The sequence below is a fragment of the Brachionichthys hirsutus genome, unplaced genomic scaffold, assembly GCF_040956055.1.
Source record: "Brachionichthys hirsutus isolate HB-005 unplaced genomic scaffold, CSIRO-AGI_Bhir_v1 contig_1476, whole genome shotgun sequence".
Taxonomy (NCBI): Eukaryota; Metazoa; Chordata; class Actinopteri; order Lophiiformes; family Brachionichthyidae; genus Brachionichthys; species Brachionichthys hirsutus.
This window is the reverse complement of record NW_027180375.1, coordinates 32,554-57,722: the sequence shown is the minus strand read 5'-3', so window position 1 is coordinate 57,722 and position 25,169 is coordinate 32,554. Positions and strand designations below refer to the sequence as shown.

At 44.1% G+C, this 25,169-nt stretch overlaps 4 protein-coding genes across 4 annotated transcripts; all 4 read left to right on the top strand.

Moving 5' to 3' along the window:
* Positions 1-1,421: 1,421 nt before the first annotated feature.
* Positions 1,422-4,450, top strand: LOC137914216 (protocadherin gamma-A9-like). The gene is made up of 2 exons (XM_068757821.1): positions 1,422-3,797; positions 4,424-4,450. The coding sequence occupies exons 1-2, from the start codon at positions 1,422-1,424 to the stop codon at positions 4,448-4,450; spliced, it is 2,403 nt and encodes an 800-aa protein (XP_068613922.1).
* Positions 4,451-5,167: 717 nt separating this feature from the next.
* Positions 5,168-16,178, top strand: LOC137914215 (uncharacterized). Its single transcript, XM_068757820.1, has 3 exons — positions 5,168-7,532; positions 8,895-11,302; positions 13,677-16,178. Exons 1-3 carry the CDS (start codon positions 5,168-5,170, stop codon positions 16,176-16,178), a joined length of 7,275 nt encoding a protein of 2,424 aa, XP_068613921.1.
* A 2,007-nt stretch (positions 16,179-18,185) lies between these two features.
* LOC137914214 (protocadherin gamma-A4-like) lies at positions 18,186-20,585 on the top strand. The gene has a single exon (XM_068757818.1). It carries the CDS (start codon positions 18,186-18,188, stop codon positions 20,583-20,585), a length of 2,400 nt encoding a protein of 799 aa, XP_068613919.1.
* Positions 20,586-22,771: 2,186 nt separating this feature from the next.
* On the top strand, positions 22,772-25,156 carry LOC137914213 (protocadherin gamma-A11-like). Its single transcript, XM_068757817.1, has one exon. It carries the CDS (start codon positions 22,772-22,774, stop codon positions 25,154-25,156), a length of 2,385 nt encoding a protein of 794 aa, XP_068613918.1.
* Positions 25,157-25,169: the final 13 nt, after the last annotated feature.

The following is a 25,169-nucleotide window of genomic DNA, read 5'->3' as shown; positions in this document are numbered from 1 at the left end:
TTCTGCTGAGTTTCACTTTGTGCTTGTGTATCTGTCCTTGGTGCTAAACCACTGCTGTCTTTATTCACGTGTGAATGGTTTAGTTTTAGCAACAGGTTTGACTTGAACACTTGTGGAAATATCCATTCAAGAATTTGGAATGAATTGTTGCATAATGTCGCATCATACTGGTATCATCTTTACCATTACGAGGACAATCTTCCCTCAACTTTTATGCGTGTTGCATCTAACGTTACATAAATGACGTATACATCTTGCCAACATTCAGTGCACTGTTTATTACATCATTACCGAGTTGTTGTTTTTAGACATACTGCTGAGCAGACTCTGAGTAAAATCCCAACGGTATTTGTTTGTGTTTTTGGAGATTGTGATGGTTCTCTTGAGGTAGGAACACATGCCATTTTGCAGTTTCAGTTGCTCCCCCTTCATGATTCAGACCAATACGTTAATATATTATTTTTTTGTTGTGTTGTGTTGTTTTAAAACGAGCATCTCACACAATGCATTATAGGATGTCATTTTTCATTTTCCATTAAAAACACACTAGCTTCATTCATCCTTAACTCTTGACTGTTTTAAGAAACCCATTTACAAATTTTCCAGAGTCATGCAGTTATAAAAGTTTAGACTGACGATATTCTCTTCCATCAGTTTACAGAGTTACAGGATAGACTCACACATAGGTTTTTGTGTCTCGGTCCTTGATGTTCAACCACTGCTTCATTTGTGTATTGCAGCAGTAAAACTCATCTCTGTTTTGTATTATGTTCATTGAAGTATTTTGAATATCACTTTTATGCAGAAATGTTCTTTTTTGTGGCCTATATTTATAGTAGACATTGTACTTTTATTTATAGTTTTCTAAAACATTCCAAACAATACCTTGCAAAAATCACAGCATATTTGTCTTCAGTGGAAAATAATTCTGTTTTTTATGAGTTATGGTTCGATGTTCACCAAACAATTAGTGATTCACATATTTATTTCCAAATATGCAGATAAATAATCACACAAATATCAGTTTATTTTGTGTTCCTTGAGAATAGAGTGTGGCGAAATAATAATTTGGAATTTCTTGATCTTAGCACGCCTCGACTACACTGAATCCTTTTCCATGTACATTTCTACTGTCCAAATATGTCTTATTCTTAACTGTACAAATTGTACAGTTTTATGAGTGAAGAATGCAGTTTCTGAAAGAAACTCATGATGTCGCCATGCACCAGATGTTACAGACCGTGTCTCGACATCAACCCACATTCGTCGACGCATAATTTGACCGAAGGTGCTGCGGTTGACGAGAGAGGCAGAAATCTGTTTGAATCGGGTTAATTTTTTTTCTTAAGCCGTTCATTTGTTTCGCTCCACTTATAAAGGACTAAGCAAAGCTGGACCCTTTCACATGCACCGGCATCAGCATGACCATCCCAAGATTCCTGCACAGCTGTGCGCTTTTTTCGATGCTCTTCTCTTTTCACCGTGCGAGAGGGGATATTAGCTTTTCTTTCCCAGAGGAGATGAAACGCGGATCAGTGATCGGAAATATCGCCAAAGCTCTGGGTCTTGAAACAAGCCAACTATCGGCTCGAAAGGCCCGCATCGACACCGAAGGAGGCGGCAACCGTTTTTGTGACTTGAACCTCTATAACGGGGATCTGACTGCAGCCGAAAGGATTGACAGAGAAGGCCTCTGTGGAGACAAAGCAGCATGCGTCTTAAAGCAGGAACTCATGTTAGAGAGCCCATTAGAATTGCACCGAATTAATCTGCATATTCAGGATGTAAACGACAACTCTCCTCGGTTTAAAAAAGAATTAATGAATATAGATATCAGCGAGTTGGCTGACAAAGGCGCCCGTTTCCCAATGGAAGAGGCGCATGACGCAGATATCGGCAAATATTCCGTCCAGACGTACAACCTACAGAGTAATGATAACTTTATTCTGGGCGTCGGGACGAATTCTGTGGAGCTTCTGCTGAACAAAGAGCTCGACCGCGAAAACGTGAAGGAAATCAATCTGCTTCTCACAGCTGTGGATGGCGGCTCTCCTCGGAGATCAGGTACTGTAGTCATACACGTCACCGTGCTGGATGCTAACGATAACGTCCCGGTGTTCAGCCAGGCCGTCTATAAAGCCAGTCTGCCTGAGAACTCTCCAATAGATACAGTGGTATTAACAGTCAATGCTACTGACGCCGACGAGGGACTGAATGGAGACGTGATTTACGATTTTGGACACATATCAGAAGATGTAAAGTCAAAGTTTACAATTGACCATAAGACGGGGGAAATACAATTGGCCACCACCGTTGATTTTGAAACGGCGTCATCATTTGAACTACGTGTAACTGCAAAAGATGGTTTGGGTTTAACATCCTATGCCAAAGTGATCATAGACGTGACTGATGTAAACGACAACGCCCCGGTGATTCACCTAAAATCACTGACCAATCCCGTACCTGAGGACGTGTCACCTGGTACAGAGGTGGGCATCGTTAACGTGCAGGACAGAGACTCTGAGAATAACCGACAGGTCCGCTGTTCTATTCAGCAGAACGTCCCTTTCAAGTTGGTTCCGTCCATTAAAAACTATTATTCTCTGGTGACCACAGGACAACTGGACCGTGAAGTAGTGTCTGATTACAACATTACAATCACTGCCACTGACGAGGGCTCTCCACCTCTGTCCTCCTCTAAAAGTGTCCAGTTATCTGTAGCAGACATCAACGACAACCCACCTGTGTTTGAGGAACAGTCCTACAGCGCATATGTGAGTGAAAATAACAAACCTGGCTCCACTTTATGTTCCGTTACTGCTCGAGACCCCGACTGGAGACAGAACGGTACCGTCATTTATTCTGTGTTAGCCGGTGAGGTGAACGGTGCCCCGGTGTCCTCCTACGTATCCGTTAACGGAGACACGGGGGTGATCCACGCTGTGAGGTCGTTTGATTATGAACAGCTGAGGAGTTTTAACGTCCACGTGACGGCCAGAGACAACGGTTCTCCTCCGCTCAGCAGCAACGTGACCGTCAGTGTGTTCATATCGGATGTGAATGACAACTGTCCTCAGATCCTGTACCCCGCCCCGGAGGGCAGCTCGTTCATGACCGAGCTGGTCCCCAAAGCTGCAAACGGAGGCTCTGTGGTGTCCAAAGTGATAGCGGTGGACGCGGACTCCGGACAGAACGCCTGGCTGTCCTATCATATAGTCAAATCCACGGATCCGGGACTTTTCACTATTGGCCTCCACAACGGAGAGATCAGGACCCAGCGGGACATTTTTGAATCTGACAGCATGAAACAGAACCTTATCGTGTCAGTGAAAGATAACGGACAGCCCTCTCTCTCCGCCACCTGCTCCATGTATTTACTGATTTCTGATAACTTGGCTGAGGTGCCAGAACTGAAGGACATTTCTTATGATGAGAAGGATTCCAAACTGACGTCTTATCTGATCATCGCTCTGGTGTGTGTGTCCACCTTCTTTCTGACCTTCATCATCATCATCCTGGGTGTGAGGTTCTGTCACAGGAGAAAGCCCAGACTGTTGTTTGATGGAGCAGTCGCCATCCCCGGCGCTTACCTCCCTCCTAATTACGCAGACGTTGACGGCACAGGAACTTTACGCAGCGCTTACAATTATGACGCATACCTGACAACAGGATCGAGAACCAGTGACTTCAAGTTTGTGACGTCATACAATGACAACACACTGCCTGCTGACCAGACTCTGAGGAAAAGTCCAACAGACTTTGCTGATGTATTCGGAGATGGTGATGGATCGCCTGAGGTAGGAACAAGTGCAATTTTTAATTTAACCCTTTAAGGAGCCTGAGACATGAAACGATTGCCACGAAAATCTTGTTTTTATAAAATCAGGTCTTCGTGAAACCCTCTGAAAACTTTGTCAAAAAAATAATCATCAAATTGTGCTTTCATTTTTATAATTTGGGCTAAATCTGAATTTGTTCGCATCGAAAGTTCAGATGCGTCTGAACGCGTCATAATAATGAGAAAATAATAATTATTCCGATTTCAAAGTTTCAACATCCTGAAAGGCCGATTGTATCAAATATGATACACTCTGCTTTAAATTATTTTACGATAGAGCCAATGCAATATCGCTTTGAGATGAATTGCCTGAATTTCACTTACATTGATATAATTTCCATTCATTGTTCACCCGTTGAAAGCTTCAAATGTTCTAATTTGACACACTTCCTATCCTTCCATTGTTCAGATGACTATTTCCTATCATGTATGCAAATCCTATCTTCTAGAGTTGTGCCGATACCGGAGGAGAAACTTCTCTCGTCCGTGTTTCTTTTTTTTTTTTTTTTTTTACCGTTTACAGCAGCATGTTTCGCTGAGGTGCCGTTTGTTTCTCATATCTCTGTCCTTGGTGCTGATTCTCAGCTTTCTCTTTTCATGTGTCGATGCTGACACTTTTATTCGTCCTGTCTATCAGTTGAAACAACCGTTTTACATTTTTGTTCGATGTAAGAATTTACTTTCAAGAAAAGAGCATGTTTCATATCTAACATTCGAACTCTGAATCATACATATACTTTGATTTAATGTTTTTTAAAAGCAAAACAATTAAATAATTCGCTAAATGTTAGCTGTGTAATATTGAAGCCATTCTCGTGATCAGTCGCTGATTGGTTAGATTGGAATGATTCCCGTATAACAAAAGCATTTTCGTATCGAAGTTTTGATGAAGGGGAGCTTTTTACTTATTTCATGAATACATTTCGAACATTCCTTTTACGAGAGAGAGCGAGAGAGAGAGAGAGAGAGAGAGAGAGAGAGAGAGAGAGACGTTATAGCTATACAATGAGCTAATTATTACATCATATAACATGTTGCTATTTTGACATTTCGGCAACGTATCCCTAAAAAAATAAAACTTTCAGAACTTCAGTGTAACTGCTGTATCGTATTATTTACAGCGGGTGTCACTATAGACCAGCGAAGGAGTAAAATGTCCATGCAGCCATTTTTGCAGCGCAACCATTATACCGCCCTTGTTTTCCGCATATATTCCACGCCGATGGAAAAAAATAGCATTCACGTCATCCACAATCCGAAAAGCGTCTGTTCCATACGTGGGAATATATATTTTAAAATCGCCAAGGACGCAATTCAATACTGAGAGCCATGTTTGGAAGCGGCGTCCTTCGGGGCTGTGTCTTTTTCTTTATCGTGGTGCTTTACGCACACGGAGACCTGAGTTACTCGGTAATGGAGGAGCTCAAACGCGGATCTGTGATTGGAAACATCGCCAAGGATCTCGGGCTGGAGCTGGGCAGACTGTCTTCTCGTAAAGCTCGGGTAGATGTGGAAGGTAACGACAGACAATACTGCGAGATCAACCTTCAAAGCGGTGATTTTGTCGTTGCGGAAAGAATAGACCGAGAGGAGCACTGTGGAGAAAAACCCTCGTGTGTTCTCAAATTCGACCTCCTACTAGAGAAGCCTTTGGAGTTACACCGATTGTCCCTGCAAGTGCAAGATGTAAACGACAATGCTCCGATTTTCCAAAAAGATGTGTTGAAACTGGAGATCCAAGAGTCGGCATTAAAAGGAGCAAGGTATCGCATTAACGCAGCACACGATGCTGACGTAGGAACGAATTCCGTTGAGACGTATATTTTGGAAGAAAACCCTCACTTTGTATTCAGTATTCAGACGACAAGTGCAGGCACCAAATATGGAGATTTGGTTTTAGACAAGGAATTAGACCGAGAGGAGAAACAGGATATAAAATTATTACTGACAGCTGTGGATGGAGGTTCGCCTCGGAGATCCGGGACTGTAGTCATACACGTCATTGTCCTCGATGCTAATGATAACGCCCCAGTCTTCTCTGCGGCAGTCTATACAGCCACGTTAGCAGAGAACTCCCCGATAAATACCCCTGTTATTACAGTAAGTGCATCAGATGCAGACGAAGGCGTCAATGGAGACGTCATATATGAATTTAGTCGAATCTCTGAAAAATCACAAAAGCGTTTTTCATTAAATGAGAAAACTGGAGAAATCAGTGTGAGAGGTGGCATAGATTATGAAGAAGGAAACAGTTATGAATTGTTTGTTGAAGCTAAAGATGGTTACGGTCTCTCGTCAGAAGCAAAGGTGACCATTGACATCACTGATATGAACGACAACGCACCGGTGATAAATGTAAAATCCCTGACCAATCCCGTACCTGAGAATGCGTCACCTGGTACAGAGGTGGGCGTGGTTAACGTGCAGGATAGAGACTCTGAGAACAACCGACAGGTCCGCTGTTCTATTCAGCAGAACGTCCCTTTCAAGTTGGTTCCGTCCATTAAAAACTATTATTCTCTGGTGACCACAGGACAACTGGACCGTGAAGTAGTGTCTGATTACAACATTACAATCACTGCCACTGACGAGGGCTCTCCACCTCTGTCCTCCTCTAAAAGTGTCCAGTTATCTGTAGCAGACATCAACGACAACCCACCTGTGTTTGAGGAACAGTCCTACAGCGCATATGTGAGTGAAAATAACAAACCTGGCTCCACTTTATGTTCCGTTACTGCTCGAGACCCCGACTGGAGGCAGAACGGTACCGTCATTTATTCAGTGTTAGCCGGTGAGGTGAACGGTGCCCCGGTGTCCTCCTACGTATCCGTTAACGGAGACACGGGGGTGATCCACGCTGTGAGGTCGTTTGATCATGAACAGCTGAGGAGTTTTAAAGTCCACGTGACGGCCAGAGACAACGGTTCTCCTCCGCTCAGCAGCAACGTGACCGTCAGTGTGTTCATATCGGATGTGAATGACAACTGTCCTCAGATCCTGTACCCCGCCCCGGAGGGCAGCTCGTTCATGACCGAGCTGGTCCCCAAAGCTGCAAACGGAGGCTCTGTGGTGTCCAAAGTGATAGCGGTGGACGCGGACTCCGGACAGAACGCCTGGCTGTCCTATCATATAGTCAAATCCACGGATCCGGGACTTTTCACTATTGGCCTCCACAACGGAGAGATCAGGACCCAGCGGGACATTTCAGAATCTGACGGCATGAAACAGAACCTTATCGTGTCAGTGAAAGATAACGGACAGCCCTCTCTCTCCGCCACCTGCTCCATGTATTTACTGATTTCTGATAACTTGGCTGAGGTGCCAGAACTGAAGGACATTTCTTATGACGAGAATGATTCCAAACTGACGTCTTATCTGATCATCGCTCTGGTGTGTGTGTCCACCTTCTTTCTGACCTTCATCATCATCATCCTGGGTGTGAGGTTCTGTCACAGGAGAAAGCCCAGACTGTTGTTTGATGGAGCAGTCGCCATCCCCGGCGCGTATCTGCCTCCTAATTACGCAGACGTTGACGGCACAGGAACTTTACGCAGCGCTTACAATTATGACGCATACCTGACAACAGGATCGAGAACCAGTGACTTCAAGTTTGTGACGTCATACAATGACAACACACTGCCTGCTGACCAGACTCTGAGGAAAAGCCCAACAGACTTTGCTGATGTGTTTGGAGGTGGTGATGGATCGCCTGAGGTAGGAACAAGTGCAATTTTTAATTTAACCCTTTAAGGAGCCTGAGACATGAAACGATTGCCACGAAAATCTTGTTTTTATAAAATCAGGTCTTCGTGAAACCCTCTGAAAACTTTGTCAAAAAAATAATCATCAAATTGTGCTTTCATTTTTATAATTTGGGCTAAATCTGGAATTTGTTCGCATCGAAAGTTCAGATGCGTCTGAACGCGTCATTATAATGAGAAAATAATAATTATTCCGATTTCAAAGTTTCAACATCCTGAAAGGCCGATTGTATCAAATATGATACACTCTGCTTTAAATTATTTTACGATAGAGCCAATGCAATATCGCTTTGAGATGAATTGCCTGAATTTCACTTACATTGATATAATTTCCATTCATTGTTCACCCGTTGAAAGCTTCAAATGTTCTAATTTGACACACTTCCTATCCTTCCATTGTTCAGATGACTATTTCCTATCATGTATGCAAATCCTATCTTCTAGAGTTGTGCCGATACCGGAGGAGAAACTTCTCTCGTCCGTGTTTCTTTTTTTTTTTTTTTTTACCGTTTACAGCAGCATGTTTCGCTGTATCCTGAGGTGCCGTTTGTTTCTCATGTCTCTGTCCTTGGTGCTGATTCTCAGCTTTCTCTTTTCATGTGTCGATGCTGACACTTTTATTCGTCCTGTCTATCAGTTGAAACAACCGTTTTAGATTTTTGTTCGATGTAAGAATTTACTTTCAAGAAAAGAGCATGTTTCATATCTAACATTCGAACTCTGAATCATACATATACTTTGATTTAATGTTTTTTAAAAGCAAAACAATTAAATAATTCGCTAAATGTTAGCTGTGTAATATTGAAGCCATTCTCGTGATCAGTCGCTGATTGGTTAGATTGGAATGATTCCCGTATAACAAAAGCATTTTCGTATCGAAGTTTTGATGAAGGGGAGCTTTTTACTTATTTCATGAATACATTTCGAACATTCCTTTTACGAGAGAGAGCGAGAGAGAGAGAGAGAGAGAGAGAGAGACGTTATAGCTATACAATGAGCTAATTATTACATCATATAACATGTTGCTATTTTGACATTTCGGCAACGTATCCCTAAAAAAATAAAACTTTCAGAACTTCAGTATAACTGCTGTATCGTATTATTTACAGCGGGTGTCACTATAGACCAGCGAAGGAGTAAAATGTCCATGCAGCCATTTTTGCAGCGCAACCATTATACCGCCCTTGTTTTCCGCATATATTCCACGCCGATGGAAAAAAAATAGCATTCACGTCATCCACAATTCGAAAAGCGTCTGTTCCATACGTGGGAATATATATTTTAAAATCGCCAAGGACGCAATTCAATACTGAGAGCCATGTTTGGAAGCGGCGTCCTTCGGGGCTGTGTCTTTTTCTTTATCGTGGTGCTTTACGCACACGGAGACCTGAGTTACTCGGTAATGGAGGAGCTCAAACGCGGATCTGTGATTGGAAACATCGCCAAGGATCTCGGGCTGGAGCTGGGCAGACTGTCTTCTCGTAAAGCGCGGGTAGATGTGGAAGGTAACGACAGACAATACTGCGAGATCAACCTTCAAAGCGGTGATTTTGTCGTTGCGGAAAGAATAGACCGAGAGGAGCACTGTGGAGAAAAACCCTCGTGTGTTCTCAAATTCGACCTCCTACTAGAGAAGCCTTTGGAGTTACACCGATTGTCCCTGCAAGTGCAAGATGTAAACGACAATGCTCCGATTTTCCAAAAAGATGTGATGAAACTGGAGATCAGCGAGTTGGCATTAAAAGGAGCAAGGTATCGCATTAACGCAGCACACGATGCTGACGTAGGAACGAATTCCGTTGAGACGTATATTTTGGAAGAAAACCCTCACTTTGTGTTCAGTATTCAGACGACAAGTGCAGGCACCAAATATGGAGATTTGGTTTTAGACAAGGAATTAGACCGAGAGGAGAAACAGGATATAAAATTATTACTGACAGCTGTGGATGGAGGTTCGCCTCGGAGATCCGGGACTGTAGTCATACACGTCATTGTCCTCGATGCTAATGATAACGCCCCAGTCTTCTCTGCGGCAGTCTATACAGCCACGTTGGCAGAGAACTCCCCGATAAATACCCCTGTTATTACAGTAAGTGCATCAGATGCAGACGAAGGCGTCAATGGAGACGTGACATATGAATTTAGTCGAATCTCTGAAAAATCACAAGAGCGTTTTTCATTAAATGAGAAAACTGGAGAAATCAGTGTGAGAGGTGGCATAGATTATGAAGAGGGAAACAGTTACGAATTGTTTGTTGAAGCTAAAGATGGTTACGGTCTCTCGTCAGAAGCAAAGGTGACCATTGACATCACTGATATGAACGACAACGCACCGGTGATAAATGTAAAATCCCTGACCAATCCCGTACCTGAGAACGCGTCACCTGGTACAGAGGTGGGCGTGGTTAACGTGCAGGATAGAGACTCTGAGAATAACCGACAGGTCCGCTGTTCTATTCAGCAGAACGTCCCTTTCAAGTTGGTTCCGTCCATTAAAAACTATTATTCTCTGGTGACCACAGGACAACTGGACCGTGAAGTAGTGTCTGATTACAACATTACAATCACTGCCACTGACGAGGGCTCTCCACCTCTGTCCTCCTCTAAAAGTGTCCAGTTATCTGTAGCAGACATCAACGACAACCCACCTGTGTTTGAGGAACAGTCCTACAGCGCATATGTGAGTGAAAATAACAAACCTGGCTCCACTTTATGTTCCGTTACTGCTCGAGACCCCGACTGGAGACAGAACGGTACCGTCATTTATTCTGTGTTAGCCGGTGAGGTGAACGGTGCCCCGGTGTCCTCCTACGTATCCGTTAACGGAGACACGGGGGTGATCCATGCTGTGAGGTCGTTTGATCATGAACAGCTAAGGAGTTTTAAAGTCCACGTGACGGCCAGAGACAACGGTTCTCCTCCGCTCAGCAGCAACGTGACCGTCAGTGTGTTCATATCGGATGTGAATGACAACTGTCCTCAGATCCTGTACCCCGCCCCGGAGGGCAGCTCGTTCATGACCGAGCTGGTCCCCAAAGCTGCAAACGGAGGCTCTGTGGTGTCCAAAGTGATAGCGGTGGACGCGGACTCCGGACAGAACGCCTGGCTGTCCTATCATATAGTCAAATCCACGGATCCGGGACTTTTCACTATTGGCCTCCACAACGGAGAGATCAGGACCCAGCGGGACATTTCAGAATCTGACAGCATGAAACAGAATCTTATCGTGTCAGTGAAAGATAACGGACAGCCCTCTCTCTCCGCCACCTGCTCCATGTATTTACTGATTTCTGATAACTTGGCTGAGGTGCCAGAACTGAAGGACATTTCTTATGACGAGAAGGATTCCAAACTGACATCTTATCTGATCATCGCTCTGGTGTGTGTGTCCACCTTCTTTCTGACCTTCATCATCATCATCCTGGGTGTGAGGTTCTGTCGCAGGAGAAAGCCCAGACTGTTGTTTGATGGAGCAGTCGCCATCCCCGGCGCTTATCTGCCTCCTAATTACGCAGACGTTGACGGCACAGGAACTTTACGCAGCGCTTACAATTATGACGCATACCTGACAACGGGATCGAGAACCAGTGACTTCAAGTTTGTGACGTCATACAATGACAACACACTGCCTGCTGACCAGACTCTGAGGAAAAGCCCAACAGACTTTGCTGATGTGTTTGGAGGTCGTGACAGTTCTCCTGAGGTAGGAAATACATTATATCATTAAATTCCAGCTGAGCCTACTCAGCGATCGATCTGGAACTGATTGTGTCTACTGCTCGTATGTGTTCTCTTTCCCAGGTTAACTTTCTTGTTTTTATGATCTTATTGTTATACTTTTTTGTTGATGCAGTTTTAGATATATCTGAGAATATTTTGAGATATCCAGGTCATGTTGGTTCTTGTGTTCAATAAAGTCAACTGGAAGTTTAGGACAAGTTTGAAGAAACAGATCTGGTTTTTAACGGAGCAAGATAATTGAGAATATTATGGAGTCCAGTGTTTTAATGAGAGACCAGATCATCAGGAGTGGATGGATTGGAGATGTCTGGGATGCAGGAGGAGTGAATACTGAAGTGAGAGTGGCAGAGTTAATGTTCTTTATATTCCTGAATGAAATGAGACGGGGTGGCTAAGAGATGGAGAGAGTGAGTTTCACTTTAAATGTTATGATAAAGTGATGCACTTGTGGATAGTACATCAGTAATGTTGAGAGGGGTGACACCAGAGCAACAAATTATTGGTCCAAATGTGTCCTTTGGAGTGTGTGGGAATAGTAGTGTGCTGCTGACATCCAAAATGATCTAAGCAAGACATGGTAAATGGACTGCACTTATATAGCGCTTTTTCCACCGCTTCGCGGTGCTCAAAGCGCTTTACATGAGGCCTCACATTCACCCATTCACACACACATTCACACTGCAGTGGGCGACTGCTGCCATGCAAGGTGCTGCCAGACCCACTGGGAGTAATTTCAGTGTCTTGCCCAAGGACACTTCGACATGCAGACCGTCAGAGCTGGGATTCAAACCACCGACTCTCTGATCACTGGACGACCCACTCTACCAACATGAAGTCTTTGGTGAGAGGCAGGTTAATATTGTCCATGTGGATATTGAGAGAGAGGAGATGGTGAGGAAAGCAACAAACCACTATTGACTTTAGGGGGACGGTAGACAATGATGGTTGGAGTGGGACCAGACAACTCGCAGAGAATGGATTCAAACGAGCTGAAGACATGCACAGTTTCAGACACCGGAGAGACTTTCCACTTGATTAGTTTTTTTTATTTTGGTTGTCAGATTGAGACAAACAAATATATAACTTAAACAAAACAAAATATATATCACAACCAAAAAAGGAATAGGCAGAGGCAATTCGGTGAATTATCGCGAGACATCCTCCTCGACCGTAGCCACGGGGTTGGTTGACGTATGCAAATCAACGCATTCGGAGTGTGGATTCATTCAGCTGTTTCCATGTCTCGGTTAAACAGAGACAGTCTAGTTTACGGTCGGTGCGGAGGTCCTGGATGAGATGTCCCCTTGCTCGTCAGTGCGCGGATGTTGAGCAGAGCGAAGAAAGTTGAGTGCGTCGTGGTGGCCTCGCCCACCGAGCTCGGCGGGCTAACACGCTGTGGCCAACACGCCGGCTGGTGGAGCGTGGAGGGCGTCGGGGACTGGACCAGATGGACTGTATTGCTGTTGAGCTGTTATGGTGGATGCATCGCCGGCGGGGCTGGAAGGTGACGTCCGGGTGGAGGCGGGGTGCCGCTGGCCGCAGGTCCAGGCAGGTGACAGCGCAGCCGGAGCAGGTCAGCAGCCGAGTATTGGAGTAAGCCCGTCACTGCAGGTGAACAGGACAGTAACGCTGGTTAACGCTGGTTAACGCTGCTTAACGCTGGTTAACGCTGGTTAACGCTGGTTAACGCTGCTTAACGCTGGTTAACGCTGGTTAACGACCACACAGACTGTAGTGCCGGGAGATCGTAAACGTATTCCAGTGAAATAAATAAAAAGGTTACCGGCGAGCAGCGGCAGCATGTTGCGCCATGCAAGGTTCACTCCTTAGCCATCTTGTAATGCTAATTAACAAACAATATTTTCCCTTTAAAAACAAACAAGCCTTGTTTTCGTTTTCTAATCATCATTTTGAATTAATATAATATTTGAATTATAATTTTATAGTATTTAAATTAATTAAATAGCCATTCTCAACACGTACTGACGACAAATGAATAATTCTACTTATTTCTTTAAATGCTTGCATCACCGTTCAATTGTATCTCTACACAACAGTCACAATAACAAAATTCAAAATAATTAATGAAATCTTTTTTTTTTCCTGACATATTAAGATAAACACATCGGTCTACAATTTTTAAATATCGTGCCAAACATGTCCTTGTTGTACCTTATGAAATACTCATGGTGTCAGTGTGTACCAATAAACGAGAGGACGGGTTATGCTCACCCTTTTATCTCAACGAATTGAGGTGCGGGCTCTCCCACTGAACTGCAGCAGACAATAACGTCTTCGTGAAGAACTGCAGTCTCACATTTTTGGTTGAATGGAAGGAACCACTGGTAATTGTTATATTTTATAGTTTTCATGCGTGTATGGTCGGTCTCCCAGGAACAATGGAATATTACAGATTTGCGCTGCTCTGCGGCCTCGCGTCTATTTTTCTCGTCCTCCACCCCGTATGCGGAGATGTCAGCTACTCGATGCCAGAGGAGATGAAACGTGGATCTGTAATTGGAAATATCGCCAAGGATCTGGGACTTGATTTGTCCAGACTTTCTGCTCGCAAGGCCCGCATCGACACGGAGGATAACGGTGTTAATTACTGCGCTGTGCAGCTCAACACCGGAGACTTGATCGTTCAAGAGAGGATTGACAGAGAAGCGCTTTGTTCAAAAAAGGCTTCGTGTGTTTTAAAGCAGGAACTTGTGTTGGAAAATCCTTTAGAACTGCACCGCATTAATATCCGCGTTCAGGACATCAACGATAATTCACCGCAGTTTAAAGAGGAATCCCTGAGAATTGAGATTCAGGAATCTGCTGATAAGGGTGCGCGTTTTCTTCTTGGTGAGGCGCACGATGCGGACATCGGAGATAATTCTGTTCAGGGCTACTCACTGCAGCAGAATGATCATTTCAAATTAAACGTAAATACGAAAGCAGCTGGACGAAAACACTGTGAATTAGTGTTAAATAAAGAATTGGATAGAGAGGACAACAAAGAGCTTATGTTACTGCTTACAGCATTTGATGGCGGCTCTCCTCAGAGATCAGGTACTGTAGTCATACACGTCACTGTGCTGGATGCTAACGATAATGTTCCAGTGTTTGGTCAGACGGTCTATAAAGCCAGTCTGCCTGAAAACTCTCCTCTGGAGACGTTGGTGATTACAGTCAGTGCTACTGATGAAGATGAGGGAGTGAACAGTGAAATTACCTTCGGCTTTGATCATGTCTTTGATGAAAGTAACTTGTTTTCCTTGGATTCTAAATCAGGAGAGGTGAGAGTATCTGGAACTATTGATTATGAGAAAGAATCGTCATATGAAATGCAGATAAGCGCAAAAGATGGTTTGGGATTAGTGTCATACTCAACTCTAATTATTGATATCACTGATATAAATGACAATGAACCTGTTATTAACCTGAAGTCACTGACCAATCCCGTACCTGAGAACGTGTCACCTGGTACAGAGGTGGGCGTGGTTAACGTGCAGGACAGAGACTCTGAGAATAACCGACAGGTCCGCTGTTCTATTCAGCAGAACGTCCCTTTCAAGTTGGTTCCGTCCATTAAAAACTATTATTCTCTGGTGACCACAGGACAACTGGACCGTGAAGTAGTGTCTGATTACAACATTACAATCACTGCCACTGACGAGGGCTCTCCACCTCTGTCCTCCTCTAAAAGTGTCCAGTTATCTGTAGCAGACATCAACGACAACCCACCTGTGTTTGAGGAACAGTCCTACAGCGCATATGTGAGTGAAAATAACAAACCTGGCTCCACTTTATGTTCCGTTACTGCTCGAGACCCCGACTGGAGACAGAACGGTACCGTCATTTATTCTGTGCTAGCCGGTGAGGTGAACGGTGCCCCGGTGTCCTCCTACGTATCCGTTAACGGAGACACGGGGGTGATCCACGCTGTGAGGTCGTTTGATCATGAACAGCTGAGGAGTTTTAAAGTCCACGTGACGGCCAGAGACAACGGTTCTCCTCCGCTCAGCAGCAACGTGACCGTCAGTGTGTTCATATCGGATGTGAATGACAACTGTCCTCAGATCCTGTACCCCGCCCCGGAGGGCAGCTCGTTCATGACCGAGCTGGTCCCCAAAGCTGCAAACGGAGGCTCTGTGGTGTCCAAAGTGATAGCGGTGGACGCGGACTCCGGACAGAACGCCTGGCTGTCCTATCATATAGTCAAATCCACGGATCCGGGACTTTTCACTATTGGCCTCCACAACGGAGAGATCAGGACCCAGCGGGACATTTCAGAATCTGACGGCATGAAACAGAACCTTATCGTGTCAGTGAAAGATAACGGACAGCCCTCTCTCTCCGCCACCTGCTCCATGTATTTACTGATTTCTGATAACTTGGCTGAGGTGCCAGAACTGAAGGACATTTCTTATGACGAGAAGGATTCCAAACTGACGTCTTATCTGATCATCGCTCTGGTGTGTGTGTCCACCTTCTTTCTGACCTTCATCATCATCATCCTCGGTGTGAGGTTCTGTCGCAGGAGAAAGCCCAGACTGTTGTTTGATGGAGCAGTCGCCATCCCCGGCGCTTACCTGCCTCCTAATTACGCAGACGTTGACGGCACAGGAACTTTACGCAGCGCTTACAATTATGACGCATACCTGACAACAGGATCTAGAACCAGTGACTTCAAGTTTGTGACGTCATACAATGACAACACACTGCCTGCTGACCAGACTCTGAGGAAAAGCCCAACAGACTTTGCTGATGTGTTTGGAGACGTAGAAGATTGTTCTGAGGTAGGAATACTCAAATTAATTAATTATGAATGCAAAGTACTCATCACCTGAAGCACGCATGTTTCTCTTTGACTGAGATATAGTCAGACACAGTCACAGATTTCTGTGCAATTGGCCTTGAATTGTGTTTAATGCTAAAGTGTATTATCAAGTCATATAATAGAGGAAACATCTGTGAAAGGTTGTGCTCTGACATGATATATCCATGCATGCCTCTCAATATCAGTGTCTTTCTTAGCGCTTTGCTCCGATCTGGTATCACCTGCATCGGAAGGATTTGGAGATTGAGTTTCATCAGTTGTTGACTTCCTGCTGCTTAAATTGCTCCTGATTTGTTCATTCATTCTTGTGACTTGAAAGTAAATCTCTGGACTATCACTGCAATGTTGTTTCATAAACTTGTTAATACCTTGAAAGATGAATTGTTGAAAACCTACAAACACTGAAACAAGTCCTTTTTTGGAAGTGATTCTTTGGATCAATTTCTGTTTGGGTTTAGTCATTACTGTTTCCTGGTTTTACCGCTGTGATTATAAAATGCACGTAACAAATGTTTGCAGAAAACAATTTGATTGAAATTGTGGTTTGCTAGTTTGGACATGGTGTGGGCATATCTGCATTAATTATGCTGCATCAGTATCTTCATGGGATGCTTGACCTTTGATTGATTCATAACATCGTGAATAGCAGTGTTTAATTCAGTTCCGGTTTCATTGTGAACTGGATTGCACAACTTTTGTTTGGCTGTTACTTGACATCAGTCGCCTTGGATTTCAATATCCATTGGAGGAAAGTGTCCACAACAAGTCATCCAAGGTATTTGTTTTTAACAGCTCAATGGGCTCATTTTTTGGGCTTTAACATGCGTGTAATAAGCACATCTGGATATTGCAATGCTACTCATCTGGTGGTTTTAATGCTTGTGCTATTCTAGGTGTTAAATGGACCTGGGATTGTCTTGTTGAAAGTCAGTGAAACAGTTTGAGTCGTATTTCTGTTGTAGTAAACTATCAGAAGTTCCGATAATAATCAAGGTGCTCAATATTTCAAACTTTTATGAGCCCAGAGATGTACAATCACTGTGACAGAAATGTAATCTGCGCAAATTGACCTTTTTTTTTAATGAAGACAAAAAACAGAAATACAAAAAACAAATGTCCCGCAATGCCCTGGCAACGCATCCTGTACCCCTCACCCGCATAGTCAGGTGGGACAGGCTCCAGCAACACCCCCTGCAAGGCAGATAAAGCTGCTGTAGATGGCATGATTGAGGTCCTCACATCTAAAAGAAAATGGATCAATGGAGGGATAATATCGAATGAAAAAATACAACAAAAATATGTTTTCACTTCCAGTGAATATTTGGATTATGGACATCGATCTATCCATTAGATGTAATCTAAATTGATTTATAAACTCTATATTAATGTTCATGAGGAGTAGCAACAAATCATTTAACTCATAAGAAATTGGGTGTGGAAATACTCACCTGGTGCAGCATGATAGTATTACAGTACAACAATACTGGCATCACCGTAGCGTAGCCCCCTTTGCATAACAGGAAATGCATTCACCTGCTGATGTGCCTTCCTTGAGTTCAGCATTGTTATAATGATCATAAGGCAAAGTGTGTGTGTGCGTGTGTGTGTGTGTGTGTGTGTGTGTAAAAGATTTAGACCCTCAAATCTCATGTTGTGTTTTTTTAAAAGCCGTGAAATATTCTATTTGATATTTTTCAGTTTATTAAATGTTTGAAAATGCATCTATAACTGCAGTTATACAGAAAACGTATCCACCATGCTACGTATGTTTCATATAAGCACTATAGTTATACATATATGCTCCCAAATTTGAAATATATTGATTGGTGCTATTGGTAAGTTGGACTCGCGGTGGCGCTATACTCCTGTCTTAGTTTGAACTCGCTGCAAAGGGACGGTGGCTGCATTTTATGCGTTTACAAGGAGAACCTCCCTTCAGTCCAGGCTACCATTCGCCTTACGTCGTTGTTCGAATTATTTTTGCGTGCATTTATAGCGTGTTGGAAAATAATTGATGATGGATTCGAAAGTAATTTTGCTCCAAACGTGCGGATTTATCCTCCTTTATTTTGATGCTGCATATGGAGACCTGAGCTATTCGCTTCCAGAGGAGATGAAACGAGGATCAGTTGTTGGAAACCTTGCCAAGGATCTCGGGCTGGAGACGGGCGCTCTCTCCAAAAGAAGAGCGCGCATTGACGCCGAGGGGACGGACAAACGTTTCTGTGACATCAACCTCAGTAACGGAGAATTGATTGTCGCCGACAGGATTGACCGGGAGGGGCTTTGTGGAGAGAAAGCTTCGTGCGTCCTGAAACACGAGCTTGTGCTGGAGAATCCTCTCGAGCTCCATCGCATCACTCTTCATGTTCAAGATATCAATGATAACTCACCACAATTTAAGGAAGAGCTAATCAATATAGAAATTCAGGAGTCTGCAGATAAGGGAGCTCGTTTTGTCATAGAGGATGCGCACGATGCGGATGTTGGAAAAAATTCAGTTCAGCAGTACAACCTCAAGAAAAATGATCATTTTATTTTGGCTGCTAATGAAAACACAATCGAGCTCGTTCTAGATAAAGAGCTTGATCGAGAAAATCAGCAAGAGATTAATTTGCTCCTCACAGCTCTGGATGGCGGCTCTCCTCAGAGATCAGGTACTGTAGTCATTCACGTCACCGTGCTGGATGCTAATGATAACGCCCCGGTGTTCAGCCAGGCCGTCTATAAAGCCAGTCTGCCTGAAAACTCTCCTCTGGATACTGTAGTGGTCACAGTGAACGCTGCGGACGCAGACGAGGGAGTCAACGGAGATGTGACGTATGAATTTGGACACGTGACTGATGATGTGAAGAAAATATTTAGCATTCACCGTAAATTGGGAGAAATAAAACTAATTGGTGCTTTAGATTATGAAAGTACTTCATCATTTGAAATCCGCGTTAAAGCTAAAGATGGATTAGGTCTTTCATCTTATTCTAAAGTCATTATTTCTATCACTGATGTCAATGACAACGCTCCTGTTATTAACCTGAAGTCACTGACCAATCCCGTACCTGAGAACGTGTCACCTGGTACAGAGGTGGGCGTGGTTAACGTGCAGGACAGAGACTCTGGGAATAACCGACAGGTCCGCTGTTCTATTCAGCAGAACGTCCCTTTAAAGTTGGTTCCGTCCATTAAAAACTATTATTCTCTGGTGACCACAGGACAACTGGACCGTGAAGTAGTGTCTGATTACAACATTACAATCACTGCCACTGACGAGGGCTCTCCACCTCTGTCCTCCTCTAAAAGTGTCCAGTTATCTGTAGCAGACATCAACGACAACCCACCTGTGTTTGAGGAACAGTCCTACAGCGCATATGTGAGTGAAAATAACAAACCTGGCTCCACTTTATGTTCCGTTACTGCTCGAGACCCCGACTGGAGACAGAACGGTACCGTCATTTATTCTGTGCTAGCCGGTGAGGTGAACGGTGCCCCGGTGTCCTCCTACGTATCCGTTAACGGAGACACGGGGGTGATCCACGCTGTGAGGTCGTTTGATCATGAACAGCTGAGGAGTTTTAAAGTCCACGTGACGGCCAGAGACAACGGTTCTCCTCCGCTCAGCAGCAACGTGACCGTCAGTGTGTTCATATCGGATGTGAATGACAACTGTCCTCAGATCCTGTACCCCGCCCCGGAGGGCAGCTCGTTCATGACCGAGCTGGTCCCCAAAGCTGCAAACGGAGGCTCTGTGGTGTCCAAAGTGATAGCGGTGGACGCGGACTCCGGACAGAACGCCTGGCTGTCCTATCATATAGTCAAATCCACGGATCCGGGACTTTTCACTATTGGCCTCCACAACGGAGAGATCAGGACCCAGCGGGACATTTCAGAATCTGACGGCATGAAACAGAACCTTATCGTGTCAGTGAAAGATAACGGACAGCCCTCTCTCTCCGCCACCTGCTCCATGTATTTACTGATTTCTGATAACTTGGCTGAGGTGCCAGAACTGAAGGACATTTCTTATGACGAGAAGGATTCCAAACTGACGTCTTATCTGATCATCGCTCTGGTGTGTGTGTCCACCTTCTTTCTCACCTTCATCATCATCATCCTCGGTGTGAGGTTCTGTCGCAGGAGAAAGCCCAGACTGTTGTTTGATGGAGCAGTCGCCATCCCCGGCGCTTATCTGCCTCCTAATTACGCAGACGTTGACGGCGCAGGAACTTTACGCAGCGCTTACAATTATGACGCATACCTGACAACGGGATCTAGAACCAGTGACTTCAAGTTTGTGACGTCATACAATGACAACACACTGCCTGCTGACCAGACTCTGAGGAAAAGCCCAACCGACTTCGTTGATGTATTCGGAGATAATGATGTTTCTCCCGAGGTAGGAAATCGACTAAATTCCTTTTAACATCCTTATGAAACAATAATTTCATGAAAATGTTTCCTTTTCCCTGTACCGTATTCTTCTTTTTGGGGGGATTAACTATATTTGTATGAGGTGAAACTTGTTCTCAAGAAATCTAGAATTGCAAAAGTTATAATTTCGGATATTGCTGTCCTTTGACAATATTTTTTTTAGATATTTAAAATGATAAAAGATAAAGCGGAACCCATATTAAATATATATTTTTTGTGGTGGTGAAATAACCAGGTCTGTCGATAATTACACAACCACATATACCACAGCGCTTACTACAGTAAAACATACGTTTTTTTACGTCATGGTTTGAGATGGTTAACATCGTTTTTTGTCATTCATTGGTGTTGCCTTATTTTCATCAAAGCGTGTGCTTGCTCGATTTGTCTTTCACTCTGTTTCGTCTGCTGTTCCATGATTCTCTCTCTTTGGTTCTGAACTGTGGTTGTTTTGTTCAGGCAGTCTTGTTCATTCTTCTTGATTTGCGCCTTTCATTTTCCACCGGACTCAGTTTTGGTTCAGGAGATTATCTGCAGATGTTACTTCAGTAACCAGTTTCGCTACGATGCATTTGTTTCATTTTGTAGCCGCTTTACTTTAAATCTGGTTTCAGTGCGAGTCCCGTCTCTTTATTGATACTTATTATCTGTTCATTTTAAGGCATAGTGCGACACCGTATCACAGCAGTGCATGTAATATAATAGTGCAGCTTGTGTGTAATCAGTTTGTACCTTTGAGTTGAACATTAAAAACAAATATCAACAAAAAAAATATTCAGTTTGTCTCTTAGAAAGAGGCGCCTTTGTAAATATTGCTTTGACGAAATGTCAACTTAAATTGTCAGTTAAACAATTATGTTGATGGTAGCGTCTACCCATTAATATACTATGGGTCAACGGACGGACGGATCGGTGTTTCGTAATGTAAAGTTCATGGTCGTTGTGAAATCACACATTAAAATCAATATCTATTGTATTTTATATCACTGGATATTTAACGACTTTATTGGACGTCAGCACAGAACATGTGTGTAACCGGATGATTGGCGTTAATTGGGCAGGCAGGTGTGGGAGAGAGCACCTGTGGCCCATTTGCCACTGATTGGGGTGGGGGGGGGGGGGGGGGGGGCGTGTATAGGTGCTTCCCCTCCCTCGTTCCAGCGTCCTCATCTGTGTTTTCCCCGTCTCGAAGGCAGGTTGGCCGTGGAGGGTCACTGCCTTGTCTCTCCTTTTCTTTTGTTAGTTTTGTTGATTAATTCGATTTTAGAGTGTTTTTTAATGGAAGCTTGTTTTAGAGGATTAAATAAAGATTTTTGAATTATTAAATTCCGTGCTGGTCGTCACTGTGAGCGGACCTGTGGGTGGGACACCCGCTAAAACGAGCTGGGGACCAAAGGAATGAAAAAAATAGATCTTTAGGTGGAAAGTCCTACAGTGGCGTTGTTGGCAAAGACCCGATCGTGTTGCCCCAAATACCACAACGCCACATTTGCTAGAGTACAGTAAACATTTTCTGTATTCGACTATCACACCTGAGGCGCTTGCGCGGACATCAGGTATGAAGAGGGAGAAACAGAACGGTCAAAGTTCCTCTAACAGACAAAATCTTACAAGATGTGCTCTAATTTTGATGTCGCTTGATTTTAGTTTTCCAAAAAAAATAACAATAATAAGCACGACAAAATAACGATAAGAGTTTATTCACGTGTTAAATGTTCGCTTCTGTCTAAACTATAAAAATCCAGAAATTGCTTATTAAAGTATTTTCTGAGACACACTTTTAATGTATTCAATGCCATTTTTGAAGTGCTTTTATAGCCACAAACGGGAAATGAAATCGACCTGATATCATAAAACGATTATTATAATTACTATTAATCGTATAGTATTATTCTTAGCAGGATTTACACGCGTTTATTTTTCTTCGATGGACATTTGTTGTACCTTAGCAAATACTCATGGTGTCAGTGTGTACCACGAAACGAGGAAACCCGAAATAAACTCGCCCTTTCTGTCTCAGCAATCTGAGAGCCTGAGTCTGCTTTTGTACCACAGCTAAGAGGAACTAGTCGAATAATGGCCACGGTGTGAAGGTTCTATATTCTGACCTCATCGCTAGATTGATAGATCTAAATATACTTTGACGTTTTTTTTATTTATTATTCTTCGTCAGGAACAATGGGATGTAATGGATTTGCGCTGCTCTGCGGCCTCGCGTCTATTTTTCTCGTCCTCCACCCCGTATGCGGAGATGTCAGCTACTCGATGCCAGAGGAGATGAAACGTGGATCTGTAATTGGAAATATCGCCAAGGATCTGGGACTTGATTTGTCCAGACTTTCTGCTCGCAAGGCCCGCGTCGACACGGAGGATAACGGTGTTAATTACTGCGCTGTGAAGCTCAACACCGGAGACTTGATCGTTCAAGAGAGGATTGACAGAGAAGCGCTTTGTTCAAAAAAGGCTTCGTGTGTTTTAAAGCAGGAACTTGTGTTGGAAAATCCTTTAGAACTGCACCGCATTAATATCCGCGTTCAGGACATCAACGACAATTCACCGCAGTTTCAAGAGGAATCCCTGAGAATTGAGATCCGTGAATCTGCTGTCAAGGGTGCGCGTTTTCTCCTGGATGAGGCGCACGATGAAGACATCGGAGATAATGCCGTTCAGGGCTACTCACTGCAGCAGAATGATCATTTCAAATTAAACGCAAAATCCAAAACAGGCGGGCGCGCAGAATTAGTCTTAGAAAAAGAACTAGACAGAGAAGAGAAAAAGGAAATTATGTTACTGCTTACAGCATTTGATGGCGGCTCTCCTCAGAGATCAGGTACTGTAGTCATACACGTCACTGTCCTGGATGCTAACGATAATGTTCCAGTGTTTAGTCAGACGGTCTATAAAGCCAGTCTGCCTGAAAACTCTCCTCTGGATACGTTGGTGATTACAGTCAGTGCTACTGATGAAGACGAGGGAGTGAACAGTGAGGTAGCATATAGTTTTAATCACTTTTCAGGAGACCAAGTATTCTCATTGAATCCTAAAACAGGAGAGGTTAAAGTAGTCGGTTTTATTGATTATGAGAAAGAATCATTATATGAAATGCAAATCAGCGCTAAAGACGGTCTGGGATTGGGGTCATATGGCACTTTAATAATCGAAATTACTGATATAAACGACAATGAACCTGTTATTAACCTGAAGTCACTGACCAATCCCGTACCTGAGAATGTGTCACCTGGTGCAGAGGTGGGCGTGGTTAACGTGCAGGACAGAGACTCTGAGAATAACCGACAGGTCCGCTGTTCTATTCAGCAGAACGTCCCTTTCAAGTTGGTTCCGTCCATTAAAAACTATTATTCTCTGGTGACCACAGGACAACTGGACCGTGAAGTAGTGTCTGATTACAACATTACAATCACTGCCACTGACGAGGGCTCTCCACCTCTGTCCTCCTCTAAAAGTGTCCAGTTATCTGTAGCAGACATCAACGACAACCCACCTGTGTTTGAGGAACAGTCCTACAGCGCATATGTGAGTGAAAATAACAAACCTGGCTCCACTTTATGTTCCGTTACTGCTCGAGACCCCGACTGGAGACAGAACGGTACCGTCATCTATTCTGTGTTAGCCGGTGAGGTGAACGGTGCCCCGGTGTCCTCCTACGTATCCGTTAACGGAGACACGGGGGTGATCCACGCTGTGAGGTCGTTTGATCATGAACAGCTGAGGAGTTTTAAAGTCCACGTGACGGCCAGAGACAACGGTTCTCCTCCGCTCAGCAGCAACGTGACCGTCAGTGTGTTCATATCGGATGTGAATGACAACTGTCCTCAGATCCTGTACCCCGCCCCGGAGGGCAGCTCGTTCATGACCGAGCTGGTCCCCAAAGCTGCAAACGGAGGCTCTGTGGTGTCCAAAGTGATAGCGGTGGACGCGGACTCCGGACAGAACGCCTGGCTGTCCTATCATATAGTCAAATCCACGGATCTGGGACTTTTCACTATTGGCCTCCACAACGGAGAGATCAGGACCCAGCGGGACATTTCAGAATCTGACAGCATGAAACAGAACCTTATCGTGTCAGTGAAAGATAACGGACAGCCCTCTCTCTCCGCCACCTGCTCCATGTATTTACTGATTTCTGATAACTTGGCTGAGGTGCCAGAACTGAAGGACATTTCTTATGACGAGAAGGATTCCAAACTGACGTCTTATCTGATCATCGCTCTGGTGTGTGTGTCCACCTTCTTTCTGACCTTCATCATCATCATCCTCGGTGTGAGGTTCTGTCACAGGAGAAAGCCCAGACTGTTGTTTGATGGAGCAGTCGCCATCCCCGGCGCTTACCTCCCTCCTAATTACGCAGACGTTGACGGCACTGGAACTTTACGCAGCGCTTACAATTATGACGCATACCTGACAACGGGATCGAGAACCAGTGACTTCAAGTTTGTGACGTCATACAATGACAACACACTGCCTGCTGACCAGACTCTGAGGAAAAGTCCAACAGGCTTTGCTGATGTGTTTGGAGACGTAGAAGATTGTTCTGAGGTATGAATACTCAAATTAA